The sequence below is a fragment of the Engystomops pustulosus genome, chromosome 5 (genome assembly GCF_040894005.1).
Source record: "Engystomops pustulosus chromosome 5, aEngPut4.maternal, whole genome shotgun sequence".
In the NCBI taxonomy this organism is placed as follows: domain Eukaryota; kingdom Metazoa; phylum Chordata; class Amphibia; order Anura; family Leptodactylidae; genus Engystomops; species Engystomops pustulosus.
This window is the reverse complement of record NC_092415.1, coordinates 71,858,503-71,878,302: the sequence shown is the minus strand read 5'-3', so window position 1 is coordinate 71,878,302 and position 19,800 is coordinate 71,858,503. Positions and strand designations below refer to the sequence as shown.

General features: G+C 36.2%; 1 protein-coding gene across 4 annotated transcripts in view; it reads right to left on the bottom strand.

Moving 5' to 3' along the window:
- Window positions 1-455: 455 nt before the first annotated feature.
- TSHZ1 (teashirt zinc finger homeobox 1) overlaps window positions 456-19,800 on the bottom strand; it is a 67,302-nt gene continuing 47,957 nt past the window's right edge. For all 4 annotated transcript variants that reach the window (XM_072152351.1, XM_072152350.1, XM_072152352.1 and 1 more), the window contains one exon: window positions 456-5,028. In XM_072152351.1, the coding sequence (XP_072008452.1) occupies window positions 1,847-5,028 (3,182 nt within the window). In that variant the 3' untranslated portion in view covers window positions 456-1,846. The remainder of the gene's footprint in view (window positions 5,029-19,800) is intronic.

Below are 19,800 nucleotides of genomic sequence, written 5' to 3'. Positions count from 1 at the left end.
ATAGTAACAGGCACGTCTCAGCTCTCGACTTTAACTGACAGCACAGCTGTACAAATGCTACACCGAGGAAGGAATTATTGTTCAGTGTGTGCTGAACGAACCATTTACAGATCTTTTTTAACCAAAGAGGAAAAAAAGGCGAGAAACAATTGAACTGGAAGTCAGAATACTGTGTGTCATCCTCCAGATCTAGAAACGTACACATATAATGCCCTTCATTAATTGTTAAGGCAGCACTAATTCTCCCTGTGTCCTTTTTGAAACTATTGTGACTTGTTTGTAACACGTTCATGGAAATAGCCTGAATGAAATATGTCAGGATACAGATACTGAATAGATGATTTTCAATAGAATTATCTTGGTTGATTGCATTAGCAATACCTCTTACTGCTGGAATAACACCTTAACGGCACAATAATGACGACATGACAATGTATGTAAATCAAGAACTGCATGTGGGTTTATTTCACACTTGAGAAAACAGTGGATTTAATTGTGTGAACCGAAATGTACTGTACAATATTAATGATAGAACATCAAAATGTATAATTCATAGTGCATTGCTTTATTTTGTATTTATTTCCTTTTTTTTTTGTCAGTTTCTTTTGTACATGCATCTGAAAAGATGCAGGCGCCAGTAAAATTTCTCTGGTTAAAGTCAGTCTGCAGGAACTTAATTTTATTCAAAAAATGTGATTTTTTTTTTTTTACATTTTATATACATAGGAATTGAATATAAAATGACAATATAAAAAGTTCAAAGTGAAAGCATACAGCCATAAGGTACAAAGGAAGCAGAACTTTTTTTCAAATGGTAAGATATGTAACATGTACTCTTATATTCTTCTCTTTTATTTACATGGAACATGATCCAATATTTGCCCCAGACTGTCCTCTTCTTTTGTCAGCCAGGAGGACTGCATTGAAGTACATTTTTAACCCTTTGGATGCCTGACTGCTCCAGTGGGTGGTAAAACTTGGTGAAGCCCAAGCGGATAACCTACTGTAGCAAAATAGGCAAAAATGCAGCACAGTTGTAAGAAGATAAGCTTGTACCGGAGCTCATATTTGCAAATAATTAGAAATCATATCATTTGTTTTGCAAAAAGAAATAATTTCTACATGTTTGAATAAAATATTGGCATACAAGATCTTGCTTATTTTGTAATGTGACACTTCACAATTGACGTTACAGTAGATTCTGATTTATTTTCCTATACATGTGGCAGAGTAACCCTAGGAGTACTATATAGCGTTCCTCCCTTACCCAGGGCTGCATACATACTTTCTCTTTTCAATCTACGGTCTGTATTCAGTATTTATTACTATAATATATTTTAATTAAATTTTATTTTTTATTTTTTTTTAATCGTATAAAGACTTTAATTAAATATGTTTTATATATCAAAAGGCACAGAAATGCTATGGCAGTGCTCAAAGGGTTAAGTTGATGCCACAAGATTTTCCAACCTTTATTGTCATGGCAACGTGTTAATTTTAGGATGTTTGTTTTTATGTCATTGTTCTTTGTGTTTCTTTGTGGTTAAATTAATGTCTCTCAATAGTGTCTCCCACTACATTCTACAAAAGATAGCTTAACATCAAGAACAGATGTTGAAAATTAAAGGTCAGACATTGACTCACAAAAAAAAAACATGCACAAATCAGACAAAGAGAATATAAATATAAATATAAAATATGTGTAAGAAAAAAAATCCAGATAGGCAGTTCAGCAACAAAAATAAGACTGATTTCAGAGGCTCAGGTCAGGCCTAGTGCAGTATTATGAATATGTTTAGTGCAATGTTCTTGTGGTCACTTGCATACCTGGCTGCATAACTGGATGTTACTGTTTTTCCAATTCAGTTACATATATCACATGGTCCTCTGGGGACTTTCCATGTGTTTTGCTAAGGTGCAGTTTAACTGCGTGTTTGCTTGCAAAAGTCCGGTTGCAGAGCTTACACTGGAATGTGGAGCCTGAGTCCTCCTCAATAAGTCCAATCGAGCTTAAAGCCTTATTGGTGATAACTTTTGAAACATTCTGCTGCTCTGTAATTTGATTGAGAGAAAGCTTTGAAAGATCCTTTAAGCTAAAACCTAGATGTGTCTCTAAATGACTTATATATGTTGAGGCAGTCCGGAATTGAGAGGCACAATCATTACAAAAGAAAACAGGGTGTCCCGTGTCCAGATTCTTTAAAAATTTGGTTCCCCCTGTCCTCCTTAGCTGATATTTGACATTGGCAAGCCAATGGCTAATTGTTGTCATTGAAAGACCAGTAAACTTGGAGATGTGTACCCGTTCTTGAGGACCTAAGTCTGACATGATATATTTGCCTTCAGCTGTCTCTCGTAAGCTAGAGGCAAACTGGGCCTGAAGTATAAGGAGATGTTGGGGGTTCCAGTTGGACTGTCTGCCCTTTCTTTTATGTACAGGAGATAACTCGTCCAATGCCTCTTCAAAACTGCTGCCATCTGCATCTGACTTTTCAGATACCGTTGATGGTGTAGAAGACTTGGGTGTTAAGCGTCCAGTGAGATTTTTCACCATATCTGAAATATCCATCAGTGCGCTTTCCCTTAAGGGTGAGGAGACCGGGTCGGTCATACTTGCAACAAGAGGTTTGTTTTTTGATTTTGTCAAATCTATTGGCTGGTCACTATTCTCATAGTAGTACCGATCTATAGACTCTACCTGTTTGACAGGAGTGGTTGGATAGATAGGTTTATCTAACATACTATTGCTAATTTTGTATAACATTGCTAGTGGGTCTAAAGATGGGCTTACAGGTTTAGATACTTTGCCTAAATGAGTATTCATTATCGATTGTAATGCACTCAGGGGGTTAATAAATGATGGCTCAGTTGAATGATCTGTTATAATTCCGAAACTGTTGCACCCATTAGTAATTTTAGTTTTATGGGATTCTGTACCATTTGACGTATGAGTTTCAAGTGGAGCTTCCTTTTTCTTCTGAGGGTCCAGATCTGGGGACTTTTTCACAGTCTTTATGTTGGATTCATCTGTTTTAAGAATGTCTTTGTTTTCCTTTGCTACAGGAGATATGGGTTTAGCCGGAGTCACTTTTTCCTTCTCTGTTGGTTTTTCTTCTTTCTTTACATTTATTTTACCTGTCACTTTCTCCACTAATTCTTCCATGGCGGATACATTGCTTTTGTGAGGTGGAGGTGATAGGCTACCAGGAGAGTGGACCAAAGCATTGTGTTCAGATGCCATGGATTTGACACTACTGGCATACGATGGTTGCATTTGTACACTCTGTACAGTTGGCTGCAATGACTTTACAGTTCCAGGCAACTGATAAGCAGCATGGATGCTGGGATATCCTCCCCATGATGGTGCTCCATTTTGAGCCTTACTAATTGCAGAGGATACTGTATTTTCCAGTGACTTTAAAATATCCAACCCACCCTTAGGACTATCATCTAAATCCTCCTCCCTGAGGTATTGATATGATGTTGCAGGCTCAATTTTTTCTGGCTCCTCATTCTCTTCCTTTATCTTTTTTTCTGGCTCAGGGTTGATGACTTTTTCCTGTTCTGCTTCTTTTTTGTCCTCAGGAATTGGTGATGCAGCTGGTGAGTCTGGCTGCTTCTTTATATATGATGCTGGTAGTCGTGCATGTGTAGTTGGGGGTAAAGGTATAGACTGTATTTTCTCTTCCACAACTGCATCCAAAACCAGCTGTTTTCCTTTTTTAGAAGCAGAATTGGTCACTTTTAAGAAATGTCCAGTGACCATCATGTGAGCAGTAAGTTGCTGTAACGTATCGTGGGAGCTGCCACACTCCATGCACTTCAAAATTTGAGCTTTGCGTGCCTCAAACTGCCATGTATAACTAGCACCATTTTGATAGCCATATCTATTGTTAGGAGTCACATAAGGATTGGCAGCTTTGGGGTCCTTTGCATTATCAGTTCCTGTGGCCCCTGGTGATATTCCTGCTTGTTCAGGTGACTCAGGAGATGATATATCCTGGAGAGCTCGTTTTTTTGTAGTAGGGACCAGTTTTGTAATGGCTGGTACTGGCTCTTTAAGAGGCACTTTTTGGTAATGCTTCGTTTTTATCATGTGAACACTAAGATCTTGCAAAGACTCAAAGGAATGTCCACAATACATACATTTCAAGACTTTCTGTGCATCCTCTTTTCCTTCCATCTCCATTAGTGATCTTTTTCTAGGTTTAGACCAACGTCTGGTTCTTTCAGCATCTCTGTCTCTATTATCATCACGATAATGTCCTGTTTCATTCATGTGAACAGTTAGCTCTACCAATGTGTCATAAGCTGCACTGCAGTCTTTGCATCGAAACTTACTGGCACCAGTAAAAACAGATCCATAGAGTTTATTGTTTTGCCGATAGAGCTGCACTGTGCTAAACAGGCTAGGCTCTGGCAGAAGTCCATAAGATGTTTGTTGCAATGTCTTTGCCAATGCAGCTTGGTGCCAGTCATATCCAGAAGCGCTGTTACTACTTGTACTATTGCTTGTAGTAACACTTATGCTAGTACTTGTATTAGTAGTACTGCTGCTGCTTGTAATCGGTGTAGGTGTAGGACATTTAGGTTTCACATCTGCATTTTCACTTTGTTTGCTTCCATCTGTACTGGATGTTGAACCTGGCTTTTTCAGGTCTAATGCCAGGGTTGACCAACTGCATTCTGAAAGTAGGTTAGTGTACACTGCTTTAATTTGTGCCAAACTGTCCTGAGGGTAAGATGAATTGTCTGCATTCTGGCTATCTTCTCTGTCTTGTCCATCCTTGGAGGAAGTACTTTTGAAATCTGCTAGGTGGTCACTTGTTTCACTAAATGGAGAACCATAGCCAGCATCATGATTAGTTGCGCTACTGACAGGGGAGTTTTGGTAGCTTTGAGTCTCTTTGTTTTCTGGTTCCTCATTAAATAAATATTCACTGTCTTGGACATCCAAGGAAAGTCCATCATCTTCTACATTGTCTTCATCAATTTCAGATGCCTTTAGTTCTTCTGCAGGTACATATGCTGCAAACACAATAAAAACAATTAGAAATGTGAATTGAAAAAAGAAGATATAACAATTCTAGAGAAAGTTTTATCAGAACCGTGTGTGCTGTTACTCTGTTATTGTAGTCATTTACATATTGACTCCATTAAGTAATCTTATCGTACTATAAAACTAACACTATGTATGTGCACACAGAAAACAGTTATCTACCAAACGTAATCAATTCTAATTGTTAAGCTCATTTCATTCATATTGCATATTCAGATTTTCTAGATGTATGAAACCACATATTAAATTTCATAGACAAAACAAGTTTATTTTTGATGAGCAGAATTACTTACAAAGAGGGAACACAAATAAGTATAGGTAATTTAGACAAAAAGAGACACATAAGCACAGGGAAGATATAACGGTATATAGGGTATTGTCTTTAATATAAAATATCTATTTACATGAACCAGTTCATTATCCTAAGAAAAATTCCTCACTAGTATCAGTAAATTATTGAAAGGCTCCATATTACTGGACAATATCACCTCAATGATATAGGAAACTAAAGTTGTTTTAGAAGAGAACTGTTTCCCTCAAAAAACACTAGTGTGACCTCAGCTTCATAAAATCAGAAGTGATATTTATGAACAGATGGTCATGGTATCAAAATACTCTAGAAGCCTGCTGGCAGAGGTCCCAACATTTTTTGTGCATGTGCATAGATGAAAGATGGATGAAAATAATCATATAGCTGAGTCACTGAAAAAAGTAAAGATAATGGAAACTCAGAAAGGCTATAGGTATGTTAAATGATATCCAATAGCAACAATGGCAAAAAAGGAATCTGTAAAACCGGGGAATTTTATAAATTGCTACTTTTTTAAATGCATAACTGTACATTGTAAATTTTGTAAGGTATTGTTTATGGATAATGTGTTCAATCCACACATACATTGATATCACAGATGTCAGTGTTATTTTCATACTAATAAACCAAGATGTGGAGTATTAGACGACAAGATGAAAGAAGAATTAAAAGGACTGTAAACCTCTATTGCTTAAATAATGTACATAACAAAGTTTCTCTCCCCAAAAAATAAAGATAAAACGTTTTTCATTTTTGTATACAGTTTACAGTGACTTCTTCCCATTAATGAAAAGTAAATAGTAAAAATAATATAAGTCATTTTTAACATGCACAACGTAAAGGGGTTGTCCACTTTCAGCAAATAATTGATATGGGTTGTGTAAGGTAATATATGCAATTTTCCAATATAATTTCTGTATCAATTTCTCAAGGTTTTCTAGATCTCTTCTTGTTGTCTTTCTATAGTAACTTCCATATTTACTTCCTGTGGATATAAATCGGTGCTCTTGCACCTGTGTGACATCACATGACCATGGACCGATTCCTGTCCACAGGAAGTAAACATAAAAGCTTTCTATAGAATGACAGAAAGCAGAGATATAGAAAACTAAGAAATTGATACAGAAAGTATATTGGATAGTTGTACAACTTTCCCTTACACAAACCATATCAATTGTTTGCTGAAAGTGGAAAAACCCCTTTGAGAATGAATGTAGCTCATAGCATGTAAAAATGTTTTCCCAATGTTCTATCTTTAGAAGGTTGGTTTCACAGTTATTGGAGGCTGTTTATCAGCATGTTGTCTAGTTTCTTGTTTTACTTTGAGACTTTTCTGTCTCACATAAGACAAAAAAAGTCTCACCAACTAGTACAAGAAAGCAGACAAGGTGCTGATTAATCATCCCATTGTTTTTTTAAATTTGATTCTATATTTAAGATTAAATGGGGATCCCGCAGGCAAGATGCATATATATCCCTATTGTGTGTTCCCTTTTCCTTCTGAATCCATACATGTATTTGGCCAAAATAATTCAACTGCCATAAAAATGTTATCTTTTCCAAAAATATGGTAAAAGCCACTCCAGACTGACACATTAAACATTTTCTACAAAATTTCTATGGAAAATCTGCAACTGAAAAAAATCTTACCATTTGGTAGTAACTGGGTAATTTTTTTTATTAGCTGTGGACAAATATTCAAGAATACTAAATTTCAATCCTGTGTATCCTCATTCTAGGAATCACAAACAGTCCTTTTTCATCTTTTTTAAGTGTAAGCCAGGGATAGTTATAAAAGAAAGTATAAATTAAAGTTGTACTTTATAGTTTTCTTTCTTTTAGAATCCACTCCTGGCTTACGCGCTAAAATCTGTATCATATATTGGCAACAAAATAATAAAATAGAACGTTTGATTTTTGCCTAAACATTACACATTTTAGCGCTGCACAGCATTATGCATGGAACTACCTACATGACGCATTTTTTCCATTACCGATTTTTTCTTCCTTTAATTGTAACTTTCTTTATCCATTCTCCTGTGTTACAGCAGTGCCAATAGGTTGTATATTATCTAAAGCTATATTTACTTGCTTTATCTAAATGTGACAGTTTGCTTCACTTTCTGAGTTGATGGGTACTTTTTTCTAAATACATATTCATAGTTTTTCAAGCAGAAAATATGCACTCATCAGATTTGATCAGTGTTATGGGGAAAAAAAAAGCATGACAATTGCCTTGTTTTGTCCAAAATTAAGTTTTATATTGGGAATTTTAGGTGACAGTCAACAGAATTCCCTGTTCTGTTGTCTGTAATACCAGTACACATTATCATGCTGAAGCTTGTACGACATGACTGCCGCTGTGAGCTACCTTGTATTTCAATAAAATCAGGTAAAGATCCTCAAACGGAAGTCTGAAATCTTCATAAAAACTCAATATGTTTTACCAGAAATCAGATATATGTAAGAGAAACAAGAACATAGAGATAGTGGGACCTGAAGCTAAATCAAGCATACTGCCATGTTTTACAGAATAAGTATGTGTGCAGTGTGTTTTTTTAAGTACTGCCGTGAGTTGCCAACATGGAATGCCTTCTGGATGGCAGTGTCTATTCATTCTGATGAAACAGATGTGCTGTCTTCCCTGGATAACATTAAATGCTGTGCAAAATAATTTAAGCAGACACAATGCGAAATATGAATATTTGTGGTGCACAGAGACAGCTTTCAAATGTGTTTCTTGTTCTACATTGTGCTGATGAAAGACAACCATAAAGGCCCCACATGCAAATAAATTGTTCAAAAATGATACCTCAACTAAAGACATTTCAATTTTTTGGGTTGTAAGAATTCGCATTTTGTTTAATTATCTGTGTTAATGAATTGCATTCCAAAATTACATTTTTAGTTAGGGAGTGCTTAAAGGGGCCTGTGCCACATACTTTTAAGGGTGAACTTCATCCTTACATGTATTGTATTAAGGAATCCCTAAAAGGGGCTGCACAGGATTATAAAAAATGCAGGCTGCTTTCTTCCTGAAACAGAGCTTCTCCTATAAATAATCATGTTTGAACAACCTGCTGACAATGTGGCAAAGTTTTTGGAACAAAGGAGCCATGTCTTTTTAATCCTCAAGAACCATTTAATAGTAAAGTGCACCCCTAGTGGTGAACATACAAAAACATTTGTGTTGACGAAAAGTGGTGCAATTGCCCAGTCAATTAGGTTGAAATCTCATTGGTTACTGTAGACAACTGATCCCTTAAAAATTTACCAATTTTACAGAACTTTTCTCTATTTGCATAAAGACCCCATACTAACTTTCATACGAGTTCCTTATAATAGTACACCCTTGCCAGAAACAAAACACTTTTAAAAAATGTTATATTAATATAAAATGTTATGTTAATTATACAGGCGGTCCCCTACTTAAGAACACTCGACTTACGGACGACCTCTAGTTACAAACGGACCTCTGGATGATGGTAATTTACTGTACTTTAGCCCTTGGCTACAATAATCAGCTGCAGGAGTTATGAAAGGTGTCTGTAATGAAGCTTTATTGTTAATCCTGGTTCTTATGACAACTCAACATTTTCAAAAGTCCAATTGTCACAGAGACCAAAATAAATTTGACTATAGTTACAATTATAAAATATACAGTTCCGACTTACATACAAATTCAACTTAATAACAAACCTCCAGAACCTGTCCTGTATATAACCCAGTGACTGACTGTATATAAATGTTAAAATTTCGAAATTCTGCAAATTTGTGACAATATTTATGATAATATGAGTCATTACATGAGTTACATGTAAATTTTAAACATAAAATATGTTCATGTACATAAATATATACACAATTGTGACTCAATATAGGAGCTAAAACAGTAAAGGACTACATCATTATAAGAATATTAGAAGGGAAAGGTAACAAAGAGAAGGTACAGAGGAGGAAATATCATCTTGTCGAGAATGCTATTTCTCCAAGATGTCTGATGAAATACAAGTCATTTAAAAAGCTGGTATTCAAAGATGGTTGTCACTTTAGATAGGGGCTGGCACGGCTCACCTAGACATGTGACACTTTGGTGGAAGTTAGGTCTGCTGCAATATTGAGAGCAGGAGAGATCAGGCTGACAAAGACTGCAAGGCCGAGTTGCCTCAGGCTGTTAGAGAATGAATTCATCATGCAAGTGAATTTTCTTCTCCATTTTTACTACTTGCTGAAAATGAGATTCTATTTCTGTTTTGTATAAAAATTAAATATGAACTTGAGTCTTTTATTTTATACTTGGTTCCTTCTAACCTTTAGTTTAATTCAAAAATATAATTTTCCTTATGGAATTATCTCTGATATTTGTATTCATGGTATATTTTTAATATATATAGATTTATGTGTAGATAGATAGTTAGATAGGTATGTGGAGCGATATGGGACTGAAAGATTCATAGTCGGATAGATAATAAAATATAGATTTGTGTTTAATTCATGGAAATACATGATAGATTAGAGTAATAGACACATACATAGTTTATATTATATTTGGTAGTGCAAATTGCAACAGCTGAATGTTAAAAAAAAATAGAATTTTTTGCAGCTAAAGATAGACAAAAGTTTTTTTTTTTAAAACATTCTAGAATATATGCCTTAGTTTCCTTTAGTTATAGAATCCTATACAATCTATATAAAGGGTGTTTGGCAGTTACTATACAATTACCATAAACAAAGGATTGTTGGAAATATCTATACACTTAATATTGTGAGAAGTGTGGACTTTAGAGACTACTCTGAAAGACCCTAAATAAGCTAAATTGCATATCTAATGCTTAATAGATCATTGCACATTCCAATCCTCTTTGTGTCTTTCACAGTTGAATAAGAACATTAGCCTGAATGAAGTGCGTCTCTTAAGCCACACAGCTAGTAAGCAAAGCAAAAAAGTCTTATTTTTTCCACCATTGATGATAAGAAGAGTAAAAGATGCTTGATTGCAGAAAAAATCTGCATGATGATGACCCTCAATGCTGAGGTCTAGTACCAGTACAGAAACATCAAATCCGTTCCACAAAGGCAAAAAAAAAACCTTGTGTCCGTCTTGTGGCAGATCTGTCTTTTTATGGGGCCTGTAACTTGTTAAATCAGTAAGAATACCTGTCACAGATATCCAGCTACACCATTTGGCTGATGTCAAACCTAAATAAACCAGATCAGAAAACCAGCAAGTGGCAGAAACGTAAATGAAATAGGAGAGGATCTGTCTAGCTGTAGCTCGCATGGCTTGCTTGCTGATTTTTTTCTTCTTTTTATTTTGGAGGAGGGAAATAGTGGCAATCACAGCAGTCATTTGTAGTACTAATGTCCAATTCAGCCTCCTTTCATTCTCCTTATTTAGTTGGTCAGAATGGTTTCATAGCCGACACGGGGAAGCTGTGCTGTTTAGCAGGCTGTTTAATGGGAAAGTGGCAGTCTTATTTCTTTTCTAGATTTGGTTTGTCACTAGGTCTCCATTACATGCCACTCAGCTTTGATGCCTTTGGACAGGACTGATCAAAAGATGTCATTTGACCTACACAGCATGGCAGAAACTTGGAGAAGTCTCATAAAGGGACACTTTGGCTGTAAATAAAATGACATTATTATTTCCTCTGTCCTATCATGTAGAAAAGCCAATTATGGTAATGCACTGCATGTCAATGGGAATATAGCAATCGTTTTTGGAGCAGGCAATGCACGCATCAGTGTTGCAACTCTCCTTTCTGTGAAAATGTGCCCACTGGAAACAAGGTGATAGATGGCTTCAAGTCTCTTCATAAATTCTACGACAGCCATAAAAAGTGCAAGTCAGCAAAACAATTGAAAGTATAAAATGCAAACTGTTAAGTTTTCAAATTATCTTGTAATTTCATCTTGAATGATTTATATTCCGTCACTGAGAGCTTGCATCACTCTCCATTGTTTTGACTGGCAAGGAAGGCAATTTATGGCACCACTAAACCTTTAGTACCCACTAATACTTAACGAAAAAAACAGACTCTAAAAACCGAGAGCAAGATCCTGACCTTGTTGCTGTGCAGCATTTGCTTTTACATTTGCAAGACAGCCTCTCTCAGCCATTGTACTTTGCAGGGGGGCTGTATTATAATTATTGTAGTTGGTTATCTACAACTATAAACCAACGTGTTCATTTTTACCAAGCTTTAATGGGTTAATCCAATCATTTATTTTTATAATTGATCAAACAGATCATAAAAGTGGTGGCTGGTAACTAAGAATATGGCGCATATGCTTTGGACAGAAGATAAATCTTTTAGTATGTAATCTCATAGACATTATAGGGCACTTCCTTTACTGAATGTTGTATGCGTCTTGAATATAAGTTGGAAAATTCTTGCTCCACCTCTTAAGTCACCAAAGCTTTCCTTCTTCTTGTTTGATATAAAGTTGTTTGGAATATGTTGAATTATCTATAAGTACTAATTATCACTATCACATATAATACAAAGTAATAATAGGGGATATCTAAATCTCTTCCGTATTCTTAAATCAGGATAGCTGGGATGGCTCACATTATTGCCATATTGATGTTGTGGGTCTTACAATGCAAGGATATATTAATGAAGCGACTATTTGCATTGTGTGGTCTTGCTCCTGAACAATGAAGTGCTCTTTTCCATCTTATAGGACTAATGGCAAAATTTAGAGTAATCATCTTAGACATATACACTAAAGCCCAGCGTATATATGGCCTGAAGTTCCATTCTGCTCTTCTGACTTCCAGTCTTGTTTGAGGGGTTTGACAAAAGTAGCTTAGACTATGTCTATTTTTTATGTCATCCCTGTGGGTAAACATACTTGTGGACCTTAGAATTATACCAAATAAAAGTTTATTTGATAATGTTGAATCATCTTCTGTGACATACAAAGAAGTCTAATGCTGTATAACAGGTTATTATGATTATTGAACACACTTCCTATAGATATGTGTTTAAAGGGGTTTCCTCATCTCATGATGGAATGATATATAGAAATAGAGAATTATTCCAGCACAGGAGCTCTCCCGACTATTTATCTGGGGAATGAACTGCAGCCAATCTAATCGGGATCACTGTATAGGCAAAACATTGACACCCCCATTTCTAAACAATAGTGTCCCCTATGTTCTTTAGGAAATCACTGGGGTACCATTGATAAAGTGGTGGAACATCCTACCACCATGCCATTACTTACAGGATGATAAAACCCTTGTTGTGCAGCTCAGGATCTAATACACTTCTGTAGTAATACTACACAAGTATGTAAGTAGTTAATACAGTATGGAACTTGTTATTGTCAGAAGATTCTGAATTGTTCTGCAGACTGGGAGTATAAAGACACAGAAGGGATTTCCAAAGCTCAACCAAGGATCAGCCTTAACATCAATTATTAAGCCAATGGCACTTAACACCAAAAGGAGCTTTGATAGCACAAACGTATTTTTAATAAATCCCTGGGGTTGCCTTCAAATTAAACTCACTGACAATTTCCCTTAAATATATAGTGAAATCAAACAAACAAGCAGTATAAAACATGATTGGTTTTGTCTCAATAATTCATCTATTTCTTATTTCTAAAAAGCATAACTTTATATTTCTGATTTAGTCTTATAAGTCTCCAACAACAGAACATTATGATAAAATACTAGCAACACTTATAGCAGGTATATTGCCTGCTATAATTTGGTAAGTATATCAAATGTTGCAATGCATTGACAGCACTTGCTTTGTTTTAAAGAATCTGTTCATCAAAATATGCACTAAGAAGCAAGGGGAAAATCGTTAGACCACAGTTGGGCCTCATTCACATGACCATGTGCTCACCTGAGTTGAAAGCACATGGCCAGGTGGAGAGGGGGAACCACCTCCCTCTTCTCTCCATACGAAGCCGAGCTGTAAGACAAAGTGATTGAAGGGTAGGACATCCTCTATATTTTGTAACATGGCTGCCTGTCTCTGTCACGGTGCGGTGAGACACTGTGTGCCATGACTGGGTGTTGCCTTGCCTTAGCACCAACATTTGGACTAGGTGTTTTTTTTTTTTGCGGGAGAATGCATAAGAATGGGATACAATGTTACATGCCTTAGGACATTCGCCTATTTGATGTTGTAGACCTCAAGGAAATGTTACCTTTTTAAGTTGTTCACCTAGTGGGTGCTGTGTGGCAGATAAAGTACAGGTCTGTGGGGTAGGCTGTTTGTGTTATAGGTGCACCTAGAGCTTAGCATCACAAAACAGGAACATTCATTAAACTATATATATATATATATATATATATATGGGGGATAAGACCATTTTGAGTGCCCTTATATACACCCTCTTTTTTTCATGACAAACTGTGACCCAGGCAGGTGACCGTCTACGTCTGTAGTACACAGTATAGACAAAGCCTAATGGATATTTTGCTACAATAGTGTATTGTAGCACTACTACAATTGTAGGCACTACTACAATTATGGAGTAATTTTATGAGCACTTACTGTAGATATAATTAACACAGAGAACACACAGATTATAAAAAACATCAATGCAGCTCCCACCCAGCAGAACAGACCCCTTTCATCTGAAACAAACATATTCAATCAGGGACCATCTTAACAAAATATGCCAAACACACGCTTACAAAAAGCCATTTTGCTATTTTTTTTTTTTATAATTTGCTTTATTTTTCGATTCTACATAGACAATAACACTTAGATTGAAAAGGCATCGTCTTCAACAAATCTTTGATACATAATCTACTACGTCATTTCATTTTTTAAAAACCCTAAGGTCATGTAACACACTTTCTCTGTCATTTGTAAGTACATTAACTCGGTGGCCATGCGACAGTGAAATTATTATAATGGGCTGCTAAAATGGGTCAGGCACGCACTGCATTTTATCTCAGCTTCAAACAACAGAGAGAATACAGTCCAAATCAAACATGACAGCATTATCATCCTCGCTGCATGCCTCACTTTCCCAAAGCATTTCCAGTCAACAGGAGGAGAGAAGATCTAGAATATTTTTCAGTTTGATTTTTTTTAATTATGTCCTCAAGAAAATCATTACATTGGACTAGAAAAAAAAAGCATTATTTTGATGGTATTTTCTTCACTCTTGTGAAGAAGATGCAGCGATATAGAACATAAACCTTCCAGGCAAACAGTCATTAACTAAAGAGCATAGGACTATGTGTTCTGTTTACTAAAGGCGTTTGCACAATTTACCTACACTAGTTATGAATCCATCTGAATACTCGAATACAGAGGATTCGTTTTATTTTAGGTTCTACAGTCTGATGACCAACTATCTCCATTTGACAGGACCTTTTATGTTCACACCAATAAAACTGCTAATTTAACTAATCATGTCAGTTATAATTTATCTAATCATGTCAGATTTGACTTTTTTCTTTCACTTTATTTTTGCCAATGGTGTATTGTACTTTTTTTAATATATGCCTATATACATTGAAGTTCTTTGGAAATATCCTCCATTAGCTATTCTTTTATCATCTGAAAGGATGGCACATGTACAATGTTATGTGGTCCAGTTTATCAGCAAAGGATTAACATTTATGTAATATATGTAATATCATATGAGATATAACTTGATAGCTACCAGAAGACAAAAGCTTCTGTGGACAATACTTCTTTAAAGTCACGTATTCCTTTAAATGTCATTGTCAAACACAACCCCAATATGATCAAATGGTATGAATCGGCAATGTCCATATGCAGTTCCTAAGTGCTAAGCAAAGTGATGCATAGTTGTAAAGGAAACAGTAGTGGATTACACTATAGGTGGTGTGAGTGGCAGCCTTCTAGGGAGTCCAAGGCAACCCACACCACCCATCAAATTTTATACTGAGAGAGACCGTCACCCATCAATCCTTGTACCGGCTCTCTGTATCTGTTCCTGCTCTCAATACATATGTACAGAGTCATTTTAGGACCATTGAAGGACCTCTTAAGGTCCTGAAACTGTGGAATGATATCAGGCAGAAGATATACATCCTCCATTCCCCAAGAAGCTTGATTCTAGTACCATAAGTAGGGAGTGATTTCCAGACCTGTAGGGGCTATGATGTTCATATAGCCCAGGGTCCATGCCAGTCTTTTTTGTTCTATGACATGCAGCCTGCACATAAGACATTGTTACTAATGTGGTAGTATCCTTTTACAATAAAAAGGAGGCCGTAGTAAGAAGGCAAAAATGTCACAACAGCAATCATTGAGGCCCAAACTCTTACTGAATAGTAGACTCCAAGTCCAAAGATTCAGCAGAATATGACCATCTGGATCAAATCAATTTCCACTAGGATCTATTACTTATTGGATGAATAATAGATAACCAATTAGACCAAACTAATGCTATGTCCCCTATGGTAATGACAACAATTGAAAACTTTATTGGACATGCACATGTTCTATAGAAGTCCCCAAAAGTCATTCCAATATGCTCCCAATGTATCCCTGTCTAATTTCCACAATTGCTGTTGAAAAATCAAAATGTTTGCCAATGAACAGGATCAATTAAGAGTCAAAGCCCAGGAATGAGATTCCCAAGGTAATGGGTGTTTACAACACTGATATAATGCAGTCATGAGTGTAGAATATTTTTTAGAATATTGAATGATTTCCTATTCTTTATACAAACAAGTAAAAAAAAATAGAATAATATTAATAACTGTACACGAGATGAATTCACAGAGTTGCACTAGCATAAGAACAAATGAGATACCATGTAAAGCAGAGTCTTTATTCGGTCACAGGAAGTAGGGGAAATTATAAGCTTCATGCAGTGGGGTACAATGTCTTGTATTATGACAGTCATTTAAAATGTAAATGAAGAGATTTTCATTCCTGCTGTTTTTAATCATTGAGTAAGACCTCTGAAACCTCCAGATCTGCATTGTACATCACCACATTTTTCAAAAGGATGTCACCTGCATGTGTCACAGAGGAAGTTATTACATTCACAGACGCATTAAGGAACTAAACGACATGATCATTAGGATTTTTTTTAAACTTTTTCTGCTCTTTACCAATTGATTTTTCTTCTAAATGTTCCATGATCACTTCTAACCTGACAGATCAGATGGGGGCCTGTTATTAAGTCTCATCCTGTATATGCATATTACAGAAAGACAAATACTAAGTACATTAGGAATAGACATAAAATAACACTAATTCTGACTGGGGTTGATCTGAAAAGCATCTTAACATCCTAAACAAGGAATTTAGTAACCACAATGCACCCACTATGGCTGGTCAAATTCAGGATTCTCTTAAAGGGGTAGATCATTTAAGATACAATCTAGATATAAGTGCTTGAAAACTAAATATGATCTATATCCTAATACAGTATATATTTGCTATCAGGTCCTCAGGACACACCTCCTTGTGAGCCAAGTCCGTGCACACCTTACACATTCCCTTCCTGCAAAAAGGCCACTGATGGCGGGACATGTGCATAAGCGTTCACCTTTCTGGGGCCCCATGTAAAGTAATGTCCAATTGAAGATGTCAATCTTCACTTATATAAAATCTATGCTTAATTTTCCATTAATAATGTTATACCCAGGTGTGCTTTATGTATATATCACCCACAAAATAGATTTGCAAGGAAAAATATGAATGGCAACAGTAAAAAGAATTTTTTACTAACATTTCCTTGTAACGTAAAAAGCTAAAACACAGTAAATAATGCTGGAGAACATTGGACATATGTACAACATTACCGTAGTTATTGTGTGACAAGATAGGAACAGAAGAGTGAAGTTGTTTCAGGGAAAGATCACAATTGTCAGCTCAAGCTTGTACGCATCATGAATACTGGCCAGCTTGACTGACAATGGGATTTAATGTAGCCTAATGACAGTGGCCTTAAGCATAGATACCATACTACGAGAAAGGCAGCAAAAAGGCAAACTAGCTGGAAAGCCTTGCAACTCCTTGAATGGTTTGAAGCAAGCTGACAGCCATTTCTCCAAGCATCTTTTAACTTCTTCACTGCTAAATAAAACACAAAATAATATGCAGCAAAGCAGTTTCTACTGCAAGTGCTTTACCTTTTAACTATTTGTTATTACGATATTTATGTATGTAACCATTAATTGTAAATAGACATTGTGATGTCATCATAAGGGCTGTGGCTGTTACAGAAAAGTGACAAGTTTAGATGTACGGTGCTGCTTATTCTTCTCCCGGTTCTGTAATCTCTTTGGGTGCACATATACTGTATACACTTGTATACACTGATCACTGAAAATTGCTTTGAAAAGTGTTCTATAGGAGGGGAGTCTTTCCAAACAATGTAGGCAGCAGCCATGAAATATGGTAAAACTAAAAATTTGTCATGGGAATGTTTTTCTTGCATAGAAGTTTGAAAAACATTTTTATCCTGGTGCACGGGCAGAAAATGTCAATGTTTCTACCTTTTCAACCCCTCATACCATTTGTGATGAAGTTGAAATTCAGCATGGTAAAAGACAACTCAGGGTGGATATGTCCTGGCTCACCAAATTTACTATAGCCCTCGCTCAAATACAAGCGCAGTTATAGCTGAACATCAGGCTGGACCTAGTGTGTAGTGCATTACGGCACACCTCTTAGTATATCTGATGCATCGTGTGGTGGTGCGGGCATTATAAAGACCGGTTCACAATACTCCAGTCTTAATAAAAACTTAATTAAAACCTGTTCACGTGTCCTTGGCTTAAATGAGTTTTTACAGTAAAATAAACTAGCTATGTACTATAGTTAAATTGTACTGCAATACTCACTACTAACTTGAAAGTAAGCCCCCAGAAGCATAGGCATCTGAAATGCGTGTCTGGGTGCTTCCCCCCACGCTGAAGGTGCCGTTTATACCATGTCTAAAATTAAAACTTTTTGAGATTGATGTTAGAACCATTTTGGTTGATGGCTAGTGTGCTACAAAATGTGCACTTCTTTTGGATATATAGCACTAGCACTGAGGTAACCATTGCATTGGTATATGTGGTAATACATGTACATACAGCCCTCTGTTTGGTTGAGTGGTGGGGCAGATGTATATTGTACTGAACACATCGGATGCATGTTTATTTGCATTAATAGTAGGTTTTATTATGTTTTGAATAAATCAGACTGTTTAAGAAATTATAGTGTACCGTATATACTCGAGTATAAGCCGACCCGAGTATAAGCCGAGACTCCTAATTTCAACACAAAAAACTGGGAAAACATATTGACTTGAGTATAAGCCAAGGGTGGGAAATGCATTGGTTACAGCCTTCCAGTATATAGTCTGCCAGCCCCTGTAGCATACAGCCTGCCCAACCCCTGTAGCACACAGCCTGCCCAGCCCCTGTAGTAGGGAAAAAAATAACACTGTACTCATCTTTCCGACGTCCCCATAGGTCCTCTTCTGTCTCAGACTGTCTCAGACAGAAGAGGACCTATGGGTGACGTCAGAAAGGTGAGTTTTGTCTTTATGTTTTTAGTTGACTCGAGTATAAGCCGAGTTAGGGTTTTTTAGCACAAATTTTGTGCTGAAAAACTAGGCTTATACTCGAGTATATAAGGTATTAATTTTTTGGAACTATAAACACTCCTTTTCTTGGTGGTTTGGTAGCTTGAAATGAGGTTAAGTAAGTGAATGTTTAAGGTACCAATGAATAAAGTACTGTGGTAGCTATTTATGGTTTTATTCAAAATAAAATGTTGTATCAACTTTAATTAAATTGTAAAATTTGTGGGGCATTTGTGTTGTCATTGTCCAAGGTTGGGGCAGTCTGAAACTTGTACCTTGGGCAGTCTGGAACCTTGAGTGTAGACTTTTGAGAAACATATATTTATAAAATGATATAAGGATAAAAAAAGTGAATAAGAATAAGTCATGACAAAAAAGAATCAGTTGCCACTGTGCTGTAAATGAATGTATATAATCCCAGGAATTCTCGCTTTCATGTTATACTTTTTATATTTGTAGAAATACATCAAAACAGATTTACATTTCTATAGTTGTCATGGTTATATTTCTGAAGCTGTTGATGATGTCATTGCACCTGTAGACTTTGTGATATAAACGGTATGAAATCCATACTCCAGCAATAAATGGGTTATGAAAGGATCATAAGAGGCATCACTATAAAACAGAACAAACTTGGGAAAAGGTCAATCTGTTTTCCTCAATAATGGCATTAAGAATGGCAGAGTTAGATTTGACATGCATATGCAAATAAGGAAAAGAAAAACACTGCTTTTCTTCTGGCGAGAATCTCTGCATCTGTATTTTTCATACCCCATGACTAACGAAAAGCACAATTTATGTGGTTTAATTGGCAATAAGGGAAGATTGAACATGGCAGAAATGAAGCAGAGCATTGTATCTTGATACAATCAGGAAGCAGTGGCCTGAA